The sequence below is a fragment of the Vombatus ursinus genome, unplaced genomic scaffold (genome assembly GCF_900497805.2).
Source record: "Vombatus ursinus unplaced genomic scaffold, bare-nosed wombat genome assembly UNPS02014832.1, whole genome shotgun sequence".
Taxonomy (NCBI): Eukaryota; Metazoa; Chordata; class Mammalia; order Diprotodontia; family Vombatidae; genus Vombatus; species Vombatus ursinus.
Genome location: NW_020954610.1, coordinates 76,806,821 through 76,826,942, shown reverse-complemented (window position 1 = coordinate 76,826,942; position 20,122 = coordinate 76,806,821). Strand labels below are relative to the sequence as shown.

The 20,122-nt window shown below is 39.9% G+C and overlaps 3 protein-coding genes across 3 annotated transcripts in view; 2 read left to right on the top strand and 1 right to left on the bottom strand.

The window, feature by feature from the left end:
• Window positions 1–2,426, top strand: part of LOC114025756 (elongator complex protein 1-like) — a 67,870-nt gene extending 65,444 nt beyond the window's left edge. The window contains exons 36-37 of the mRNA XM_027839247.1: window positions 928–1,006; window positions 1,760–2,426. Of these exons, the coding sequence (XP_027695048.1) occupies window positions 928–1,006; window positions 1,760–1,827 (147 nt within the window). The 3' untranslated portion in view covers window positions 1,828–2,426. The remainder of the gene's footprint in view (window positions 1–927; window positions 1,007–1,759) is intronic.
• A 5,639-nt stretch (window positions 2,427–8,065) lies between these two features.
• On the bottom strand, window positions 8,066–9,511 carry LOC114025557 (actin-like protein 7A). The gene is given in 1 exon segment (XM_027839019.1): window positions 8,066–9,511. A coding segment is annotated over 1 exon segment (1,446 nt).
• A 5,992-nt stretch (window positions 9,512–15,503) lies between these two features.
• LOC114026072 (actin-like protein 7B) lies at window positions 15,504–16,781 on the top strand. Its single transcript, XM_027839687.1, has one exon. It carries the CDS (start codon window positions 15,504–15,506, stop codon window positions 16,758–16,760), a length of 1,257 nt encoding a protein of 418 aa, XP_027695488.1. The 3' UTR covers window positions 16,761–16,781.
• Window positions 16,782–20,122: the final 3,341 nt, after the last annotated feature.

The following is a 20,122-nucleotide window of genomic DNA, read 5'->3' as shown; positions in this document are numbered from 1 at the left end:
CTGCATTAGGTCATATAAGCCTTCCCATATGTCTCTCAATTTCTCATACTCATCATTCCATGATGGGAGTGGGGGTATAGGTGGTCCAGACCTATAATGTCTTTGGTAGAGGAGATCAGCAACTGTTCTGCAACTTTTGGTCTTAGGGAACTGCTTGGGGCACTCAAAGGCTAAGCTGTTTGCGTCTGGTCATATAGTAAGGATGTGCCCAAGGTGGATCTTGAACATGGTTTTTCCTTACTCTGAGACCAGCACTTTATCCACTTTGTTATGCTGCCTTACTAGGACATATGACAATCTTTTGGGATTCAGTTTGGGTTTTTATTTGCTTGCTGCTGGGTTTCAGCTCATATACTTAAATTTCTTTTCTTTTCTTATGCTCTTGTTCATATATTTGAATACCTACTTATACTTGTCACCTAATGAAAGTCAAAATTATATATTTTTTAAAGTGATCATCTTCATTGAGATTGTAACTTTTTGGGTAAATAAATTGTCTAGAAGTTTATAATGTCTCTTTTTTTCTCCGGAACAGTCATCGTCCTCACAGACACCAAATCTATGCAACTTTAGGGAAAATGACAGAACACTTTTTTTTTTGTTATAAGCTCTAATGTAGCATCAATTAGTAAATTCCCAGCAAATTTTTTTTGAATGCATGTATACATATATAACAGGGTTCAGATCCTCAAAATCAAAGCTTTTTCTTCTAGTAATGAAGAATTGAAAGAGCTAAATAAAGCCATTCATAGGAGTTCACACATTCTTGTTCCTCTGAGAATTGTGTGGCTGTGCTCTCAAAGTGCCTTGGAAAAGCCCTGTCCTCATTCATCTGGCAGATCCTTTGAATGCTATAAACAATTTGCACCCACAAGAAAAAAATTATTCTTGAATGTGCTGCCAATAATATTTGTGTTTTCTACTTAGGTTATGGGTCCCAATTCAACTGCAAACAGCATCATGGCTTCTTATCGACAACAAAAGGCTTCAGCTCCTGTATTCCAGGGTTAGTTTTTCAAAGAAATATGAATATGTTAGTAAGCTGAAGAAAAAATTTTATATCATTCCAACTTTCTAGTCACTGTTTCCATAAGTTCTTGGCTTTAGATTGATAGGAATATGTTTAGCATTCAAATCAAATTCCCTTGTAGCAAACTTGAGGATCATTAAGAGTATCCAAATTCCTTGATTATATTAGAATTTGATTGTATTAAATTTGATAGAGTTTTAGAATTGTAAACTATCATCTGAAAATCTCTTGTTAAATCAAGATTTTACCTGGAATCTGATTAAGGTGGTGGCAGTGACTCTAGGATCTTGTTGTTGCCTCCTGAAGTTGGATACAGTGACATGAGGGAACTGAAAAAATGATCATAGCAGGTCATTGGGAAAAGGACAAAATCTCAACCTCCGTATCAAGTTGCATTTCTTAGTGTTGAACCTCTTAAATGAATGTTGTCTTTCCATTATGTGTATGTAAAGGAAGTACTGTGTAGTTCCCAAGAGCATCAAGTATGATCATTTCTGATAATAGACAAAAAAAAGTAAGGTCAGAATCATTTGTTTCCTTGGAATCATTTGTTTCCTTGGTTCCTGTTAACAGTTTATCAGCCAGATATTGAAATGTGGGATTTCCAGGGTCTTAGAATCCACAGGTTCATTTCATTTTAGCATATAATTTTTGCTTCTCCCTTTAAAGCTAGATGTTATCTTTCTTTGTATCATTCAGATTTTTCTGTTTTCTTTCCCCTTTTTTCAGGTGCAGAACTTTTTATACCTCCGAAGATCAATAAAACTATCCAGTGGAAACTCAGCCTTCTAGAGTAATTCTGTGCCATTTGGAGGTGTTCTGATGGTGAATAGTATTATTTTAAACTCATCTCAGTGTTTTTCCATCCCTACTTTGAGGTCCTAGTATCTGAACCTTGGAGAATATAAGAGGAACATCCTCTGAAATTACTATTGCTTTTTGGGTCAGACCTTGGCTAACACCTTAAAATAATTTTTTTCAGAGTACTCGTCTCTTCATTGTCTTATGCTATACTCAGTATGAAAGAGACTTCAGTCTGTATACAGTATCAAGTTACAAGTACCTTATTCATGGTGTTTTTAAAAGTTAGTGAGTCCTGTTTAGTGCAGGAGTCAGGACTGCTTCTCTTTTCACCACATGGCAAATCACTTGGTCTTTGTGCCTCATTTCCCCATCTTTAAAATGAAAATGATTCCTGGTTTCTACCTCACAAGAGTATTCTGAGGGCAAATGACATCGTACCCATAACATGCTTAAAGTTCTTGGTGAAAGACAGACTATATGAAAAATAAGCTATTAGTAGTTGTACCACCTGAAGAGTTGTGAAAATTGATGATTTATATGTCTTTTTCCAAGTTAACTAAAGCATAATAAAAAGTTTTATGGTTCCATTGAATTTTTAAACTCTCCTATTTATCAGTTTTCACTTAGTTGGCAGTTGTTACTTTCATAAAAATTACAGGTTATACCTTAACAAATCATAAGCTTCCAGGTGTTGAGTTTTTACCTCCGATAGTCGGTTTGTACATGTGGACTATTATATTGCCTTGATACTTACTGCTAATGAGATAGCAATGTTAGAAGATGGATTCAAATTGAAATGCCTGTAAAATACTGTTACATTCACAACAGAATTTAGCAGAGTGCCTACATAGCATATGTATAATGTAATAACCACTCCTGATTCTCCAAAGACTGTTTGCTTTTATTGAGATGTCTTATGTAGAATCTCAGATACTATTTTGTTTTAATGGTGTTCTGATTTCCATTCCATTCTTTTTGACAAATAGCAGATTTTTCAGGATGATTTTCTTCCCTGTTTTGAGGAAAGAAGTTGGAATTAAAAGGCAGATTGGGTGTGGGAATACAAATGTTGAGCTTGCCAGTCTAGTTTATTCTGATTACCATTTCATGGCTGTTAAGTCTTGTCCGAAACCTTCCATAAGCTGGCTTTTATATGAAATAAAGCCCCAAAACAACTCATATGTAGAAACCACCAAGAAATTCTATTTCTATTACTCTGGATAGATATAGAATACTAATATGAGAATTTTTACATCCTTGCTTGTCATTGGTAACTTTCTGATGAATCTCTAGTCAGATTTGTCATATTTGATATTGCTTTAAGCAAATTATAAAAAGCAAAGTTTTAGCTTGGAATAGGAATAAAATATTTGCAGAATTTTGCTTCCTGTAAGACCTGTAACAAGTAGGACCACACTGCTTAAGAGTTGAATCAGATTAGAGTCTGGGCTCTGATAATTTGACATTAAATAAGCGTTTATTAAGCACATATTATCTTTGAGGCTTTGGAAAAATGTATCCAAAAATTAAAAATAGTTCCTACTCTTGAGGAGTTTATATTTTACTAGAATCCCAAAGGAGTTCTTTTATTGCCCGGAGCATTAGTAAGAATTCAAGATCTCTTTAGAACGCTAAGACTACATCATTTGAAGAATGGCTGAACAAATTGTGATTCATGATGTAATGGAATATTATTGTGATATGAAGAATAGAGACTCCTGGAGGAAAAGGCGAAGTAAGCTAAACGAGGGAAAAATGTATATGCACAATGATTCCAACAGTGAAAAATGGAAAGAATAAAAAAAATCTGTTATTATAATGAGCAAACTTGTACCTGAAAGAGATATGAAAATGTACCCCCCCCCCCCTTTGGAGAGGAGATCATAGATGTGGAACACTGCATGTACTGTGGAGGTGAGAGATATAGTGAGAAATTAAAGTGATGTAAAAATAAAAGATGTCAATAAAAATGTTTAAGTTGAATCAAAAAAATTCAAAAATAAAATATATATATGTACACACACACACATATATATACACACACATACACATACATGCGTAATCAATTTACAATGATCCTTTTCTGAAGAATATACTAACATAGTACCTAAGTGAATTGCCCTACCTGCATGAGGCCTTTCCCTGCCTTGCCAGTACCACCACCACTGCCATCACATTCCCTTCATCCTGCCCTCCCTCCAAAAAAAAAAAAAATTCCTTATATTTAGGATATAAGCTCCTTGAGGGTATTTTTGTATTTTTAGCCTGGCACATACTAGACACTTAAATACTTCTTGATTGGTTGAATGAATATAAGCAAATGGGAAGAGATCGACTAGGGTGAGGCATGTTGAGTTTTTTATCACCCAACCAGCCCAGGTAAGAAGCTTTCAAGTATAGCAGTGACTCCCTATTGCCTACTAAATACAGCGTTCGAGTCCTTCCATAATCTTGCTCCAAACTCTCTTTCTTACTTTCTCTAATACTATTTCTCATCATGTACTTTGTACTTCAGCCAAACTGGATCCCTCTTTCTTTTCCAAATGGATCCCATACTTCCTCATGTGCCTTTGTTCATATTTCCCTAAACCTGCTCCTCTGTTATCACACACACGAGTACACACACTTTTCATCCTATTTCTGATATATTGCCCTCCTTCAAGAGAGTAAAATGCTAACCTTCCCATGAAGCCTTCCCTAATCTCTCCTAATTTGAAACGGGTTTTCCCTCATCTCAACACTTTGCATTCCTCTTAGCATTTATCATATTCTAGTTTTAGATATATGTATCTGTATACGTTTCATTACTGCTACTAGAATGTAAATTCTTGGAGAGCATGAGGAACGTGGCTTGCTTATTTTTGCATTTCTAGAGCCTACTACAGTACATTGCGCATGTGGATGTTTAATAAATATTTGTTGAATTCATTTACCTTGTGAAAGATCAGTGAAACCAGGAAAAAAATGTGCAAAGTGACATCTCTTAATTTAGGATCATTATCTATGTGTATTGTACAAACCAAGAAAGGTCCCACAGGAGGTAATGTTCGAGGCAATGTCCATTGAACAAGTCATAATACCAGGATACAAAGGCAAGACTAAAATATTCCCTGCCTTCCAACAGCTCACATCCTGTCTGAGGAGAAAACATGTATGTAAATGAGCATATACAAGATATATACAAAATTCAAGGTGATTTTGCAAGGGTGGGCACTAGGATCTGAGAGGATCCGGAACAGCTTCATCTAAAAGGTATTATTTGAGTGAGCTTTGAAAGAAACAGGATTTTATGAGGTAAGAGGAGGGAGAACCTTTCAGCCATGAGGGATGGCCAGAGGTACAGAGAGGAAAGATGTGTTGTAAGGAATAGCACGGATAGTTTGGCTATATCATAGAGTACAGAAGGAAGTAAAGTATAATTAACCTAAAAAGGTAGGTTGGAGCCAGGAGTTTATATTTGATCCTAGAGCCAATAGGGAGCTTCCAGAGTTTACTGAGTGGGACAGCAGACTCCTGCTTGTAGAAAGTCCTTTCGGCATCTCAGAGGTGATTGGACTAGAATTGGAAAAGGCCACACAAGGAGAATAATTAGGCTGCTACTGCAACAATATAGGTGAGAGAGAGTGAGGCTTTGAACTGGAGAACAATAGCAGTGTGCCTAGAGAAAAGGGAATGAAGTAAAACCAAGATGTGGCAACTGATTAGATATGTGGAGTACACAAGAGGGAAGAACTGAGGATAGTACCAAGGTAGTAAACCTGGGTGATTGTGGTCATGCTCTTAGCAGAAGTAAGGAAATAATAGAGAAGGGAAAAGATGAGATTAGCACTGCAGATGGTAACCCATCCATGCCTACTCATCCTATGTGTCAACTGTTCACTAACTCGGGCTGCCAGCAACCTGAGGGCTCCTGCCACAGCCATGAGATGCTTTGGGAGCAGGGTGTGAATACATTAGATGAGAAAGAATTTTCCCAGTGGCAATTATACGGTAGATGTGGGTGCCTGGGTCAGTATTAAGTTGTAAACACCTGAGGAATTGATACTTGGCACTGGAAGGGGTAGGTAAGGAGTTTGCACAATGGTGAGAATAGAGGAGTGGTAGATGATAATGAGTGAAGATAATAATGGTGGTGTGCTGGAAACAAGCATTCAGTTGACTATCATAGGAAGAGTGGGATACCACTCATTTTCTCGTTCTCCAGTTGGCTTGTCATGAACCATCCTCCCATTAACTGCTTTGGGGGGTAGTGGCCCCCACTTTGGAAACCACTGCTGTAGATGATCCTGAGCAGTAGCAAACTGCTCTATATGATTCATTTTCGCCAGGAGTACCCTGAATCCCAGATATGTGAGAGGCAGAGCCAGAAGTTTATTCCACACAGGTCTAGATTTCTGTTAGAGTTAATGAATTTGTCCTTTGAAGGGCGGGGAGGGGAGAGAAGAGAGAAGGGTTACAATCAAAGGGATTCTAGACCAAGGATGATTTGGCTCTAGAGTAACCCAGCCTAGGTGATGTTTACTCCCGCAATGCTTCACCACCCTGGAACTCCTAAGAACATTTCCAGACTTGGGTGGAAAATGCACAGTAGAAGAAAATGCTCTAGTTTTTGGCCTTCTACTTCCACAACAGCACTAGTACAATTATTTCTGTGCATATCATCTCCCTAAATGGGCTCAAGGTGCCACGAATGCAAGGCCTATGCTGCCATAGCACTTAGCCAGCACCTTAGCATATCCACAGCAGGCATTCACCTAGGCGTCACAGAATTTTAAATCTAAAAGATGCCTTATAAGTCCAACAGTCTAATTGCAGATAACAAAAATGGAAGCCTAGAGAGAATATAACTTGCCCATGGTTAGGTAAGCTTTTTGAAGGTGGCAGGGATGTTGTCATATGCAAAATCAAAGATCACAAAGTTAGAACTAGAGGGACTTTAGAAGTTGTCCACTCTGGCCCTGTCTCAATTTCCAGAAGAGAGAATTGAAACTCAGAAACATTGAGTGACTCGTCCAAGGTTTCACAGATAGAAACCCGACTAAAGCTAGCACTCTTTCCACTGTATCACACTGTCTCACCCATGGTACCTTACACAAAGATATTTAGTATATATGTATGGAATAAATTAATGAATAAATGTCAGATCTAGGACTAGAAGATAACTCGAGACCATCTAATCCAACTAATTTTGCAAATAAGGAAACAGGCCCAGGGAGTGTAAGTGACTCACCTAAGGTTCTGACAAAGGGACTTTTCCCACCATCAGAACTTTGTGTCTTGACTGTCTGGGGAAATGGGAATGATTAGGTCTGTGACCCATCTGGGTGTTGACTATGCAGCCCTTAGCACAGTGCCTGGCATACAATAGTTGCTTAATGAATGCTAGTTGATTATATACTTCTTTGTATGGTTGACCTATTCCTATAATCAACCTGCTTGACAAATATAACCTGCTCTAGCCCCAGTTTGGAAAGGTATAAAATAATTCACACCTACAATTTTTTAAGTTTATGCTCTACTGACAGGCCAAATTCTAAGAATAATTTCATATTTATTTGATATATGTGGCCCTGGGTGGAAAATTCTAATGTAAATTTGCATTTCTCTATGAATGGCCTAGCAGAGGTTTGTGAACCTGTGGTCCAAGTTGCTTTTACTTAATTACTGATTTCCTTATTTATGTCTGTACCTTACTGAACCTTGCTTGCCCACTTCCAAGAGAGCATACATACAAATGATTGGCCTCTTCTTATTATCTTAAACATTTCTCTTCTTGGATAATTTTACCCCAATTTTGAGGAGAAAATATGCATTTTTGTGTCTCACCTGGTAAGCTATAGTCACCGTTATGACTAATGGACCTTCTTACTTCCCCCAAATATATAAATATAAAATTGCACTAAGCACTGCATGTAAGTAAATAAACTAGACTCTTTTTCCTCTAAAGGAAAAATAAGTCTTTTAGGTTAAACAATATAGTATATGCCTTTAAACTTCCCTCCTCCCCCTACCCTTTCATTTTGGCAAATACCTAAGTCAGATGACATATTTGTGATGTCTGCCATTCCTGTGAAATCAAGCAACAGAAGATCATTTACACTGTGAATTGGAACATGGTAATTATTGAATAGAACATGAGTTATGATATTTTAGATATGTCTTGGGCCACTGTCCTGAGAGGTAGCAGTTAATTGAGTTATGAGTACATGTTCCAGCAGGCATGCTTTGGCTTCAGAAACATCTCCTGTATAAGAAGAAAGGCCCATGTTCCTGGTATTCTGACCGCTGGACCCAGAGTGACTGAAATCCTTGGAGTGAGGCCAAGATTGACCCTCCAGTCCACACTGAAGAATCCCTTTCAGGTAACACATTCACAGTAGGTGTGTCATTTGGGCATATCTTAGACAGCTCCTTCTGCAAACGGACAGGAAAGCCGTTCAACATGGTGCTGCCCCCACACAACAAAATGGTGTTCATGAGGTCCCTTTTGAGGGCAATGTCACACTTGTTGAGGCAGGTCATAGTCTGGGTATGAAGGCCCAGTTGCATGGATTTGATAAGGGAAGGCTTGAAGAACATCTCAGAACACAGGAAACGTTCTTGGCCAATAGTAATCTGTTCTCCATCTGGAAGCCGGTATTTAATCATGTCATCTTTGATGTGGGAACTCCCTTGGATGGGATCGGGAGCCATAAAGCAGCATTTCTTCTTGATGTCTTCTACAATGTCTGTTTGGTCTTCTGTAAAGTGCTTCCCAGATTGATTCATTAGTGTCATTAGATAGGCAGTAAGGTCAGAGCCAGCGTAGTCTAGCCTACCTGTGATGCTTGGCAAAGGATATCCCTCAAAGATTGGGACCACATAGGAAACACCATGGCCAACTTCTACTACCAGACCTGACGTCTTTCCGTAAGAGTACATGGACAGTCGAGATTGATAGGCTATGTGCATTGCTGGAGTGTTGAAGGTTTCAAAGAGCATCTCTGCATACTTCTCCCTGTTGGTATAGGGACCCAGGGGAGGGTCTGACACTAAAACAGCATGTTCCTCTGTAGGGATCCTCATCTCGTGCAGAAAAAGATATTCCCAGATATCCTGCACTGCGTCCCAATCCACGATGATACCGTGTCTCAGGGGATTGACTAATTTAAGGCGGATATCAGGGCACAGGAGCTCACGTCCAATAAAGGTTTCTTTTCGGTTGTCTCCAGTTTTAGCGGTCTCCATATAAGGTTTCCCTACCATAGATGAAATCATATGGCTCGGCCTTGGCTCTCCAGCATAGCCACATTTACAGTAGCCCGTGCCGATGTCAACAACCACTGCTCTAGTTTTCTTCACTCTCTTTGGTTTCTCCTTAACTAATGTAGAAAGGGCATTTTCTTCAGGTTTCTTCTTCTTATTGATAAGCAGTGCCTTTTTTGCAGGACCTTCTGTCAAGGAGGCAACCTGGAAAGACTCAGGTTCCTTTGAAAATTGTTCAGTTGCTTTAACAAGTAGAGCTCTCTTTGCTGGGCCTTCCCCTATAGTCGCTACCTGTGGAGCCCATGTCTGTGTGAATGCCATTTTTTTTCCCCTCCTCTCATGGATGACTCTTTTCTTAGGCTCTATTGGCGTAATATAGAGGAAGAGGCCAAAATCAAAATGGTGACTTCAGAATCTTCCTGACAATGACATCACTGATTATGACAGAAGGCAACTGTTGGTAGGGCCTGGTGGAATAATGGTTTTCAGTGACTGAGAAGTTTTGTCTGCTGTAGGATAAATCTTGGATAAAAAAAGTAGGTCATTTTTGTGTGCTCTTTTCCTAGGGCTTCCTACTTAAAATCACTCAAACCTTTGGCTTTCCTTTCTATACCACTTGCCATAAAACACTATGTGGGTGATTTCTTTTTCCTTATCTCTGCCTCTCAGTGGTTCTCGGGTCTTACAGTGGGGAAAATCATCATGGGCCATCCTATTTCACCTGTTCCCACTTACCATGACTCCTCTCAAATATGTGTGTGTATGTGTATAATACACACACACACATACACGCACATACACACATATATCCCTGAGAAAATGAGGCCAAATGATATTTTTAAATTAAATATCATAAAAATAATTCATGCTAGAAAAAAAGTATATTCCTTTTTTTCTATCATAACTGCTGAAGGAGACTTGCTTGCTAGTCAATGAAAGTCTCTCAAGTTACTCTAAGAACTACTTCTTAGTAACTAAGCTTCCTGGAACCTCTTCTCTACCCCATTCCCTTACTAGCAACCTTAGACACCATTACCCTGTGGGACTAAAAGTGTTACCTGGGTTATGGTCCTATTCAGCCTTTCAACTCTGCAAAGCTAGAGTGGCGATACAGCTTCTTAAAGTAATGTTAGACAGGCTGTATTATAAACAAATATAAAACTAACAAAAAAAAGAAGTTCTTTAAGATTATTTTTGTTTATAACAGAGAAGCTTATGTATTTTCTGTTTTTCTTATCTTAAAGGAAGAAAAGGGAATGGGCCTGTGGGTTTAATTGGTTAAGGAAATACTGTATGAGGAAATTCCCTCTATCTAGTCATATTAGTACTTTCTCTGCAACTTATAGTTTTAGAGCAAGCTGTTCCCAAACTTTTTGGTCTCGGGACTCTTACACTCTCAAAAACTCAGTACCACAAATAGCTTTTGTTTATGTGTATTATATCTATCAATATTTACTATATTAGAAATTAAAATGAATACATTTTTATAATACTTATTGATTTGTTTAAAATGTAATAAACTCATTACCTGTTAACATAAATAACATTATTTATGGAAAATATCTTCTAAAACAAAAAAAAATTAGTGATAAGAGTGGCATTGTTTTTACATGTTTTTGAAAATCACATCTGGCTTAATAGAACTGATCGTCATAGTCACTTCAATCTGTTACGATGTTTTGATTGAAGTATAGAAAGAAAATTCAGCTTCACACAGATATGTAGTTGGAAAAGGGAGTATTTTAATAGGTATAACATTTTAGTATTATTATGAAAATAATTTTGACCTCACAGACCCCTAGAAAAAGGCCTCAGGGACCCCTGGGGGTCAATGGGCCATACTTTGAGAACTGTTATCTTAGAGAGTTGACTGAGAGTTTAAGTGACTTTCTTGCCCAGGGTGACACAGCCAGTGTGTGCCAGAGACAGGTCTTGAACACAGGTCTTTCTAACTCTAAGGCCAGCTTTCTATCCACTACATCCACTATATCTCGCTCTAATGGCACAATAATAGGTTATAGAAATAGTACTTGTTAATCATGTTTCCAGAAGATGAATAAAATTTGGTGTTAATATTCACTATAGATATCATTTCTCCCATCTACATGAGTGTTACTAAGGGTAGTAGGTAAGGAGCTGAATCCATCAGACTTAGGTACTCCTGAGGCCAGTCAGAAGCCCTGTTGCCCCAAAGCCTTATACAATACAATTTCTCTCTCTGTCTCTCTCTCTCTCTGTCTCTCTCTCTCTTTCTCTCTCTTCTCTCTTTCTCTCTTCTCTCCTCTCTCTCCTCTCTCTCTCTCTCCTCTCTTTCTCTCTTCTCTCTCTCTCTCTGTCTCTCTCTCTCTTTCCCCTATCCTCATTGATTGTCTTCTTTAACAATTAAAGCAAAGGAATTAATTTACTAAGATGGCATAAGAACCTCAAAGCATTCTTCTCATATACTTGTGGGACAAGCGGAGCACAGACTTGGAATATAATGATGATGACATATAGACAAGGCAACTCCTGCCTCTGATTCTGCAGGACTCCAGTGTCCTTTCCTCTTCACAAGGTGTCTGCATACTGATCTCCTCTAGGCATAGTATCCAATAGTGCTAGGCAGGTTGCTCAACTGAACTCTATAAACCTGCTCTCCACAGCCCAAAACTACTATCCAGGCTACTTCTTTCTTGAGACTCTCTTTTCTGCTGCCAAAGGCCTTGCTCCTTAAAACTGCTTCCTGTCTAGAATGTGTCTATCTCCATAGAGAGTGTGCATGTGTCTGCTACCCTTCAACTGGGGCTTGAATTTTCTCAAATTGTCCAACTGTCTTTTAAGGGATACTCTGGGCAGGTATGGCCAATCACTTTCTCAGTCAATGGCCAGGCTCCCCTTGTAATTCTATCAGAAGTAATTTCACTTTTCTTGAAAGGATAACAGGGCGGTGTTAGCATGTCTTTTTATCTTCCCCTTTGCTTTCTGTGATCACATGAACTAGCTATTGATAGAGGCTTTGGAACCAAATCCCACCTTTCATGTCCACTACACTTGTATTGTGTGTATGTTATATGGTCTGGTGCCAGGGGTGGGTGGGTAGGCGGCACTACTATCCTACTATCCCCAGTACTTTTGGGCTTATGATGCTTCAGTAACTCCACTGGGGCTTAAGAGGAAGCAGTAGTTGAGGTAGTGAGTGGTTAGATCCTTGCTCCTCTCAGAGATAGGATGAGGGGTGGGAGGGAAGCATTCTGGGTTTAGGGAAGTAAGAACAAAAGCATGGAAGTAAAAAAGCATGAGACCCATTTCAGGGAGAAAAAGGACATCCAATTTGGCTAAAACACACAGTACACGATGAAAAGTCCTATTAGAGAAGGCTAGAAAGGTAACTTGGAGCCAGATTATGGAAGAACTTGAATACTGAATTGTTATTCAGTAGGTAAAGGAGAGCCATTGTTGTATTTGAAATTTGCTTCTTGCTTGGACTGCTGGGTCAGGCTATTAGGAACTCAACCTGCCTTACCCTAGACTAACTGATCTCTCACCATTTGCCTATATGTAATCAATCAACAAACATTTAAGTGCCTACACCAAATACTGCCCTAGACTAAAAAGAAAAAAATGAAATAATCTCTGCCCTCAATGGGCTTACATTTTAAATACAAGGTAATTTTTTTAGGGGAAAGGGAGGTGGTAGTGCCATCAGGTCAGGGAAAGGTTTCATGCAGGTGGGGCTTGAGGTCAACCTGGAAGAAAACTAGGAGACTGAACTTTAAAACCTATCATACCATCAGACCAACAACTCCAGACTTCCTGGTAGTTATGTATGGCTCAACAGATTTGCTTCATAGTAAGGGCTTATTAAATACTTTTTCATTCATTCATTATCTTCCCTGATAGAATGTCAGTTCCTGAAGTCAAGGTCTGTGTCATGTTTGTCTTTGTAACCCCAGGGCTAGCCCAGTGCCTGGCATAGAGTTGGTTCTCCTGCTACCTACCTGACTGCTTCTTCTCAAGATCCTTTGCTGGTTCATCATCCATTTGGTTACCAAGCATGGATTAAGTGCTTACTGTATACCAGGCACTGTGCTAACTGCTTGGGTATACAGAGAAAGCAAAAAATAGTCCCTGTCCTCAAGGAACTAGCATTCTAATGCGAGAGACACCATGTAAAGAACGAGGTTCATACAAGATACATAGTAGATAGAAGGTAGACTCTAGAAAAGTCCCTTAATCTCCTAGACCTTTCCTGGGCACAGTGGATAGAGTGCCAGGCCTGAAGTCAGAGTTCAAATTTGGCCTCAGATACTAGCTATATAATCCTAGCCAAGTCACTTAGCCTCTATTTGCCTTGGAGATGATAACATCTACCTCCCAGGATCAAATGGGGTAATAATTGTAAAGTGCTTAGCCCTGTGCCTGGTATTTAGTGAGCACTATCTAAATGTTAGCTATTATCATTCTATGCTCTCACTCCTGGTGATTTAATCAGCCTCCCCGGGTTCAGTTGTCAGATAACTACCAGATCTCGCCTCTCTCCTGAGCACCGGGTTTGCATCACCAACTGCCTATTGAGTATTTCAAACAAGATGTTCAGTTGGCAACTCAAATTCTGCAGACGTGTCCAAAACAGAGCTCGTTATTTCTCCTTTCAAATCCATTTCTCTTTAAACTTCCCTATTACAGTTGAGGGCACCACCATCCTTCCAGACACCAGGTTGGCCACCTTGGTGGCATCCTCCATTTGTCACTCTCACTCTATATGTGCAACCAATTGCCAAATCTTGTTGTTTCTATCTCATGCATCCCCTTCTCTCCACTCACATATCCCCTCTGTCCTGGAGTACTGAAATAGCTTCCTAATTGGTTTCCCTGCTTCAAGCCTATCCCTAAGTTTTACTAATCTCTGTCTCTTATACAAATTTTGTACTTTCCTATCTCCCTGCTTTTAGGTTCACACCATCCCCTATGACTGAAATATTCTCCTCTAACTCTGTCTTCAAGATTTGTTAAAATAATACCATTCCTCCTTAAAGAATTGACTCAAATGCTACCTACTTACTCCATGAAGCCTTCTCTGGTTCCCAGTCAAAAATGATCTTCCCTTCCTCTGATGTTATATACTTTGTACCCCTCTTATGCATGTCTGTTTTGTTCCATGTTAGACTTATTTGTGTATTATTTCCTTCTAGATTAAAAACTACTTGAGGGAAGGGATTGTGTCTTACTCATATTTGTATATTCCCTAGCACCTAGCCCAGGACCTTAATGAATATATATTGAACTGTTCTATTTATTCTGTTTTTTAATTGCTGCCATAGATCTAAATTACTTTTAACCATCATAATAATGCCATTTTTTAATTTTATTTTTTATCTTGAATTTATTAAAACAGAGAGAGAGAGAAAACATTTCCATATAGTAGAACTTCCTGTTCTACTAAAAAAAGGAGGATCATGATAATGCTAATGTAAATAATAGCTTTCATTTGTGTACTGTTCTACATTTTACAAAGAACATTTACCTACAACATCTCATTCGATTCTCAAAATCACACTGTGAGGCAGGCAGGACTGTTAATTAATATTAATCCCTTTTAGAGATAATTCCCCTGAGCCTCAGTTTCTTCAAATAAAAGTCTAAGGTCACACGATTAATGACTGGAGATAGATCTCAGACTAAAGTCTTCTGATTCCCAGTCTAACTCACTTTCCTTTACTCTACATTGCCTCTTAAAATATAGTAAAGGAATGAGAATTGGATTTATTTCATTAGTATAGGCTACTCCTTCTATAATACAGGTCAGTATTTTCTCTGCAATTTCTAGTCTAGGAGAATTGCTTAGAGTACTGAAAGTTATTTGCCCTGGGTCACATAGCCAATACGTATTTGAAGGGGACTTAATCCTAGCTCTTCCAGGCTCCAAGGCTGGCTCGCTATACCGTATGCCACAACAACTATATTTACTAAATTAGGTTTTTGTTTCTTGTCTTAGAATAGCATTTCTCAAGTTGCCTCCCTTGACTTGCCTGGCTGACAGTTTTTTATACCTTCTCAAAGAAATTAATCAGGGGAACTTCAGTTCTGGACCTGCCTGATTCTTTGAAACACGTGTTACTAACACTTTTAGAGGACTCAACCTTCCTTAGCAAAGGAGGAAAAGGAAGAGGCATAGAGAGCTTCTCAGAATAAATGGAGTTCGGAGTTTTAAAATGAACTGGTATGCATTTTCTGCTGGACAAAAACTTTTAAGTGAAGAGTTCACATGTCCTCAGTACATCATATAGACCACTGGGGGGTGGGGGGGCAGAGAAGCTCTGAAGTATGAATGCTTATTACATCATAGTTACAGCTATCGCCATGACACCCACCAGAGAGTAATCCTTACTTATTTCTCACCACAGATTTCAAGTATGTGGATGTGAAAACTGAGTCAGGGAGGCAAATGGCAACGAGAAACACCCCCAGCCCTAGGCCCATGCCTGTAGGAACTGCCCAAGGTGATCCTGGGGAAGCCAGTGTGTTAATGAGCCTAGATGGGAAATCCATAGATAATGGGACATCGGCACAGATGAAGATGAAACCAAAGAAAACAAGAAAGGTCAAAGCACTAATCATCGACCTTGGCTCCCAGTATTGTAAGTGTGGCTATGCAGGAGAACCAAGGCCCACCTATTTCATCTCGTCGACAGTTGGTAAGCATTTCCTGGAGACTGCCAACTCCGGAGACAACCAGAAAGAAACCTATGTCGGACATGAACTTTTGAACATAGAAATACCCCTCAAGTTGGTCAACCCTCTCAAACACGGTATCGTGGTGGACTGGGACTGCGTCCAGGACATCTGGGCGTACATCTTTCATTCAGCCATGAAGATAGTCCCCGAGGAACACGCTGTTCTTGTTTCTGACCCTCCACTGAGTCCCAGCAGTAACCGGGAGAAGTATGCAGAACTGATGTTTGAGACTTTTAGCATCCCAGCCATGCACATTGCTTCTCAGTCCCTGCTGTCCATCTATTCCTATGGCAAGACCTCAGGACTGGTAGTAGAGAGTGGCCATGGTGTCTCCTATGTCGTGCCCATTTCAGAGGGGGACATCATACCCGGTTTGATAGGCCATGTGGACTATGCTGGCTGCGACCTAACCGATCACCTAATGAAATTACTGAATGAAGCTGGGCACAAATTCAACGATGAACATCTACACATCATGGAACACATTAAGAAGAAGTGTTGTTACGTGGCATCTGATCCAGATGAAGAGTTTAGCTTGCCTATCGAAGACCTACGGGTCGACTATGAGCTCCCGGATGGGAAACTGATCACTATTGGCAAGGAGAGGTTCTTGTGCTCTGAAATGCTCTTCAAGCCCTCCCTGACTGGCTCTAGCCAGCAAGGCCTGCCCTCCATGACTGCTGCCTGTCTCAACAAATGCGAAGCCTCCTTTAAGGAGGAGATGATGGCCAATATCCTCTTATGTGGGGGCTGCACTATGCTGGATGGCTTCCCAGACCGCTTCCAGAGGGAGCTGAGCCAGCTCTTTCCCGGTGACAGTCCCCTCGTGGCGGCAGCACCAGAGAGGAAGACTTCTGTATGGACTGGAGGCTCCATCCTGGCCTCACTCCAAGCCTTCCAGCAACTCTGGGTCAGCAAAGAGGAATATGAAGAACGAGGGAATGCTGCTATCAACAGCAAATGCTGAACTCCAGTGAGGCCCAGATGCCCCAAGCAGCAATACCATGACAATGTTAACACATTACACATTTACTGACTTTCGCATAAAGCTTTACTCTGAATTGCTTTGGTGATGCTTCTGTCAGATTAGTGGGTAAAGTGGCAGCATTGTGATAGTTTGTGGCAAATTGAGTTAATCAAAAGACCAGTAAGCCATAAGAGCTCATATTTCTTTAGTACTTTGAAGTCCACAAAGTGCTTTCCTTAGAACTTTTTGAGGTAGCTAGATAGTAGGGGGGCAAAGGGGGTTAGGTGTTGTTGGTGTTAATGTACATTTCTGTAGCATTTTAATTTTTACAAAATGTTATCTTCACAGCAATGAGGGGATCATACTAGTAGTAATCATAGCAAACATTTCTATAGCTCTTTAAATCTGTGTAAAATGCCTTCTTCACCGCTTAGGAGGAGTGGGAATAATCATTTATTTAGTATTTTAGTTATTACAAAATGCTTTCTTTCCTCACAGCGACATCATGTAACGGATAGCGTACTGGCCTTGGCACCTAGAAGACTAGGTTTCATATCCTATTTCAGATACTTACCAATTCTGTGTGACCTTGGGCAAGTCACTTAACATCTGTCAGACTCAGTTCCTCATCTGTAACATGAGAGGGTTGCACTAGATAACCTCTAAGGTCCTTTCTAGCCCTAAATCTAAGGTCAAGTTTTTTGGTTTAGACTCATGATTTCCATCAGTATGAGGAACTCCCGATTTGGCAACTCTGTCAACTGATAGATTGGCCACTCATCCATAGACCATGGTTTTAGAGAAAGGTGTGGAGCACTGACTTAAGTGATTTGCTCGTGACCAGAAAGCAAAACTGGTACTTGAACCCAGTCCTCCAGGCCAGGTCAGCAGTGCCTTCTCTGTAAGATAGGTAGTGTAAGGAGGCATCCTGAGGGGCCTTTGGGGCAGGCCTAGAGGGCCTAACATGGAAGTGCTCTGCATGCCCTACTAGGTGAAGGGATGTAGCCTCCTCTGATTGGATGCATTTTTAATACTGGCAAGACTAAGATGGTCTTTTTTTTAAAATTAATTTATTTTGATTTATCAACAATTACTTCTATATGCTTTTGAGTTTAATATTTTTCTCCCCCTTCCTCCCCACCACCCTCCCCAAGATGGCGCACAATCTGTTATAGTCTATACAATATACATTCCTATTAAACATATTTTCACATTAGTGATGTTGTAAGTAAAAATTAGAACCAATAGGAGGAACCACCAGAAAGAGGAAACAAAACTCAACAGAAGAGAAAAAAAATAGCAAATAGTATGCTTTGATCTGTATTCAAATTCCATAGTTCTTTCTTTGGATGTGGATAGCATTTTCCATCATGAGGCCTCTGGAAATGTCTTAGATCCTTGTATTGCTGGGAAGGGTTAAGTTTATCAATATTAGTCATCACACAATGTGATTGTTATTGTGTACAACGTTCTCTTGGTTCTGCTCACTACACTCAGACCACACAAGTTTTTCCAGATTTTTCTGAAGTCAGCCTGTTCATCATTTCTTAAAGCACAATAGTATTCCATTACATTCATATACCACAACTTGCTCAGCCATTCCCCAATTGATGGGTATCCTCTCAATTTCCAATTCTTTGACACCACAAAAAGAGCAGCTATGAATATTTTTGTACATGTGGGTCCTTTTTCCATTTTTATGATCTCTTTGGAATATAGCCCTAGAAGTGCTATTGCTGGGTCAAAGGGTATGCACATTTTTATAGCCCTTTGGGCATAGGATGGTCCTTCTTTCTGACTCACATTCTTTTCTGCACTCCCTCCTGCTAAATCCAGAGGGTGAAGACCACACTGTTCACCCAGAGCTTTGACATCATAAACTGAATGAACCTGTGAGAGGTGAAAAGTTCCTTCCCTTGCACAGCCTCTCTTTTACCCTGGCTCTGAGAGGAATGGGCCTGGTGGTGCTGGGTTTATTCTAGTGTCAGGTGTTGGAGGTGATTCCCACCACTTCAACCCATGGTGATCTTTGAGCCAAAGCTTGCAGCCAGGCTGCCCAACAGGGGAACCTGATGGGGGCTTTGGACTTGAAACTTGAGACTGTGTGTTCTGCAGGTAAGTGAGTTAATTGAGTTAAGATATGAACCTAATGCTCTTCCACTCCCCCAGCATATGAGGTTAGTAGTATAATGGAGGTGGATTATGTTCCACATTTTGGGAGAGTATGCCTATCTATTTGTTATTGTACCTTTGAAGTAAACATTCCTTTGTAAAAGCTACTTTGTTAGTGATTAAATGGAACTGAGGTGCTCGGGACCCTCCCATACACTAGAGGAGACACCTTTGGTGTCTGGTGGTGTGTTAGAACCAGTTGCAGAAAGCCTAGAAAACCCCTTTGCTTCTCCTTAAGAAGGGTTCTTGAGAACCCTAGAGGAAGGATAAAATATAACCTACCTAGCCTTCAGGTAATGAGGGCCTGAGTAATAAATGTTACAGCAGAACAAACATTATTATCTCTATTTTAAGACTGAGATAACTAAGACCCAAAGAGGTCAAATTACTTGCCCAGGTCACACAGCTTATATCCAGATCATTCAACTCCCGGAGACCAGAACTTTTTCTACTTTAGTTTTCATAATCTCTTTGGCTATATAGGTTTCATGCTTATGAGGGAAGCATAGAATGTTTGGATTAGGATGTAACATGTCTGAACCTTGAAAACATGGTCAATTGCTGTTCTTCTGAGTTATTAAATAGAAGTAAGCTTATTCTTCAATGATAAGACTCTGAGCTTGGTGGGTGATAACCAAAACAGAAGTGTTTAGAAGTGTTTCCTGACAGAAAATGCAAGTAACTATCATTTGAGCCCTTTGGTGTTAATTTGCATTTGGGGCAAGTGAGGCAGGCCAAAGTAGAAAAGACTTGTCCAATATTTTGGAACTTAAAACAGAACCTCAGGCTTCTGACCGTCAGTTTCATGCTCTTCTTGTCAGGGAAAAGTGCTTAGACCTGTGCTGCCTAGCTGAGGGAGGGGCTTCTGATTGGAATTTAGGTACAGAGAAGGACAAAGAGTGATGGGAAGAAGTCAGAGGGAAGAAACAAGGATCAGGTCCCCTAGATGGGGTCAAAGTTTTAAGTTTCCAAGGAACTTTGGGGATCATCTAGTATGACGCTTTAATTTTAAATATGAGTACAGGAAATGGGATATAGAAATCTATCCTGCCCTACAGGAAAATAGAAGGGGAAGGGGATAAGAGAATGGGCGGGGTGAGATAGAAGGGAGGGCAGATTAGAGGAAGGGGTATACAGAATGCATGCCATCTTGGGATGGGATGAGATAGGGAGAATATTTGGAACTCAAA

Coding starts and splice junctions, on each gene's coding strand:
- LOC114026072 (XM_027839687.1), top strand. CDS start 15,504: ATGGCAACGAGAAACACCCCCAGCCCTAGGCCCATGCCTGTAGGAACT.